Below are 4,112 nucleotides of genomic sequence, written 5' to 3' on the forward strand. Positions count from 1 at the left end.
CCATTTCAAATACTAGTGCTTTATTCAGTCACGAGACAGTGCCCATAGTCTCCAGCACAGCTGCCACAGAGGGAAGCAGCACAGATCATGGCAGGCAAGTTAATTGGCTCCTTCCATCCTGGTACCATGCACAGCTTGGCATATTAGGGTAGTAGGTACCTATCCCTTCAGCATATACAGCTGTCCAGGCTGACTACCCATGGGAGGACCCTGTTGGATAGTAATGGGACCCAGAACACCTGTGCCTTGAGCACCTGCAAGGGCAAGAAGGGTGCCTCAGTCACACCAACACAAGCCACCACAGCATCTTCTAGACTGATGCTCAGCATACCTGCTACACCTGCAAGCCCACAGCTGGTGTCACAGCAGCCACACACCTGGTCATTCCCATCTACAGACATCCACCTGCAATGGGGAATAGCAATTGTTTAGCAGCTCAACTCATCCAGCATCATAATGATGCAGCCACTGACCTGTTAGCAGCAAGGGAGAAGGAACAAGCCTTGTGTTGGGAGTCCACAGGCACAGAAGCCACCGTTGCTCTCAGGCTGCAAGTAATGAACATCTAGGACACCAAAAGCATGCTTAGCTGCAATCACAACCAGTTCATTTAAGCACAGAAATCCTGCACAAGTGCCTGTACTCACTGAGCTCCTGCCATCTTGAGAGAACCTGAAAGCATCCAGCTGAAGCTGCAGCTTGTCATCCTGCTTTCTGGGCAGGAACTGGGAGTGGGATCCTGTCACCTTGGCATCAGTCAGGCACCTGAAGGCCAGGCATGTCAAGCAGCATTTGCCCAAGTGGCCTCATACACAACCATACAAATGTTACTCACCCAGAGTTCTGCACAAAGGCATAGCTAGGGACAGAGGACACATCAGGGACCAAAGTGGCCACACAGCTGTCCACAAAGACACGCAGGGGCTGACTGTTGCCCACAAGGACAGAGGCTTCGATGTTCAGGACATTTCCCAGGAAGTACACATTGGAGGCCCTCTCATTCTGCCATGCATCTGCACAAAGGGCACATGCACTTGAGGACAAGCCCACAGAGCAGAGCCAGATATGCTGCATGAATCCCTCACCTACCATCCATCAGCCTCAATGAGAAATTCAGCTGTGCTTCTGCTGCCATTGTGGCATAGTAAGGGATCCAGGTTGGCACCAGGGCATTGCTGGTCACATTCTGTTTCCTAAGGAGCAAGGAACATTCAGTCACTAGAAAAAATGGCTCCTAGGGCTAGGGAGCACCAAAGCATATGGGGCATCCTCACCTCAAGTAGTGACACTCAATGCTAACCACAGCACCATTGGTCCTCACAATGGGGCTGCCATTAATACCTCTGGGTGTGTAGATCAATGCAAAGCTATAGACCAGGGCATCAGCAGTCATCTGGAGAACAACAACATTAGCACTAGCATAGCCAACACAGCAACCATCAGAAGGAAGCCCTCATACCATCATTGTACTTCCACAGGCCTGCAGTGCAGATTGAAACCTCACTGTGCCAGAAGCATCCTGCCCAGTGGGTGCACAGCCACCAAAGGTGATGTCTGATGGATTGATCAGCTGGCCAATAGCTAGAAGGTCTTGTTGCACATCCACCATAACTGAATCCTCCCCACACACAACCCTCACACTATCAGGGTTCACTTGCATTCCAGTCACAGATTTAACCAGAGCAGGAGCCACTTGCTTGCCCAGATAGCCGGTCGAAGCCACCTGGGGAGCCCCTACGCCAACCTGATAGCCGGTCGAAGCCACCTGGGGAGCACCTACGCCAACCTGATAGCCGGTCGAAGCCACCTGGGGAGCACCTACGCCAACCTGATAGCCGGTTGAAGCCACCTGGGGAGCACCTACGCCAACCTGGAAGCCGGTCGAAGCCACCTGGGGAGCACCTACGCCAACCTGGAAGCCGGTCGAAGCCACCTGGGGAGCACCTACGCCAACCTGGAAGCCGGTCGAAGCCACCTGGGGAGCACCTACGCCAACCTGGAAGCCGGTCGAAGCCACCTGGGGAGCACCTACGCCAACCTGGAAGCCGGTCGAAGCCACCTGGGGAGCACCTACGCCAACCTGGAAGCCGGTCGAAGCCACCTGGGGAACCCCTACGCCAACCTGGAAGCCGGTTGAAGCCACCTTGGGACCACCTGCGCCAACCTGATAACTGGCTGCCACCACTTGAGAAGCACCTAATCCACTCTGATAACCAGCTGACACCTGAGGGGTCTTCACAGCAAACCTAGAATTCAGTTGAGCTTCACAGCTGCAACCTAAAAGGAGAAGCAGCACTATAACCCTCTCATGCACTGCCATTGTTTTAGAGCTGGGAGCAAAGCACACTGTTTTGGCCACTTTGCTTGCAGACTATATTATAGTTGCTGAAATCCTCTACACCTGCCAGGCCTGTTCTGATTCGTCAGTATGGAATCCTCACCATGCAGGGTTAATCAAACACTGCTTGGCATCTAACGACTGAAATACATTTTTCTACCAACAGTTACTTTTTTCCCAGCAGTTATCAGTTTGGTGCTCTCATGCTGTAATTGCCCACAGCACACATACACTGAGATTTTACTGGTGTTTTTTTGGCTTTAAATAATATTGACTTCCTGACACATGACTGCACATGGCCAACAATTATATTTGGTACATACTGTAATGTGGGCATATCTACAACCGCACCCACCGCCGCCTTATTATTTTCTATAATCCTATTTCATTCTGACTGGTCAGCAGAGTCGTTGTTAATTGTTAATTCGACCGTAAGGTGAAGATAAGCCTCTCTCGTCACTTTAGAGGGAGTGCTGAAGTATGAGCCCACCTGCTATGTTAGGAGGTTCCTCTAGGGGCGCTACTGATTACACGTAACTACCAAACCTCACAACGAAAATGTTCCCTGTAGTCAATGCATCGATAATGAAGGAAGCGATGACTTATTGAGGGTTATGGCGCAGAGTGTTGGGTAGATGATAAAGCGTGTTAGTCGTCTTGCGAACAAAGCTAACTGCTACAAACGGGTGCTGTGATTAAACTTAGATCTAATACATTTAGTGAATATCTACGTACATTTCCGAATGTTGCGTTATGGCGAAGCACCATGGAAGCGGGTGAAACGCCGGTATTCGAGCATTTATGTTTATATTTGAGTGTTTGTTCGTGTTGCCCATTCTATCATAGTGATAGCAAGTTGTTCACAATGTAATTTGTTATCGTTGAAAATGGGATTAGATCTCTGTGATCGGTTCAGTTTAGGGTATATAGCCTACTGAGTTATATGAGCAAGAAGAGTATACTGTATTCTGCAGTTTCATATTGTTTTATATTGTTAATTTTGTGAGCCGCGGGAGTGAATCTACAGCAGCGATGTAAATGCTCTACAAGCTAAAACAGTAAAACCCATATTGTGTTATTTCCATACATTGCAGACGCTGCATCCTTATAAAAAAAAAAGAAAAAAAAAATGTCCTGCCCCAATCGTCCGCTCCTTCCGTGTGCCACGCCCCCTCGTTAACCCCGTGTGGAATCCCCGTGTGATCAGCTGTTTCTGGTTGTTGTCATTAGTCCTCTGTATTTCGTCTGCGGTTCAGTTTGTTTCCCCAGTCCAGTCTTTGTTTTGTCCATCTGTGTTTTGCCTGCCTTACCTGTAATTAAACCCCGTATTCCCCGATACCCTGACGTCTGCGCCTTTGTCTCCATTCCGTCCCGCTCGGCACGATAATATTATTATAATTAAATGTATTAATAGTTATTATTAATATTAAAATAATTAATAAGAAATCTTTATTTTTAAATGTGTTTTATTATATAATAATTACTGTTACTGTCTATCATTGTCTAAATGTATTTTTACTGTCTAAATATATGTATTCATCTAGTATAAACATGCACGATGCTATCACAGCGCATGCGAGGCTTAGACTTAAGCGTTACCCTGTTTCAGCTGAGAGACATGCCGCGTGACTCATTTCCCTACGCGTACAAGTTATCATAGGTCGGTGTTCACGGTTTGACTTCTAAGATTCAGATCGAGTTCTAGGTAATTTGTTTTCGAACTGGTTGGTTCGACTTTTAAGATATTCAAGTTCTAATGAGTTCGAGAACTGAG

At 47.8% G+C, this 4,112-nt stretch overlaps 1 protein-coding gene across 1 annotated transcript; it reads right to left on the bottom strand.

Annotated features, from left to right (window-relative positions):
* On the bottom strand, positions 1-2,371 carry LOC111859706 (zona pellucida sperm-binding protein 3-like). Its single transcript, XM_023842659.2, has 8 exons — positions 1,460-2,371; positions 1,275-1,393; positions 1,090-1,193; positions 836-1,013; positions 648-765; positions 474-565; positions 332-405; positions 1-254 (listed from the first exon to the last, which is right to left on the bottom strand). The coding sequence occupies exons 1-8, from the start codon at positions 2,318-2,320 to the stop codon at positions 160-162; spliced, it is 1,641 nt and encodes a 546-aa protein (XP_023698427.2). The 5' UTR covers positions 2,321-2,371; the 3' UTR covers positions 1-159.
* Between the last annotated feature and the right edge of the window lie 1,741 nt (positions 2,372-4,112).

The sequence above is a fragment of the Paramormyrops kingsleyae genome, chromosome 17 (assembly GCF_048594095.1).
Source record: "Paramormyrops kingsleyae isolate MSU_618 chromosome 17, PKINGS_0.4, whole genome shotgun sequence".
Lineage (NCBI taxonomy): Eukaryota > Metazoa > Chordata > Actinopteri > Osteoglossiformes > Mormyridae > Paramormyrops > Paramormyrops kingsleyae.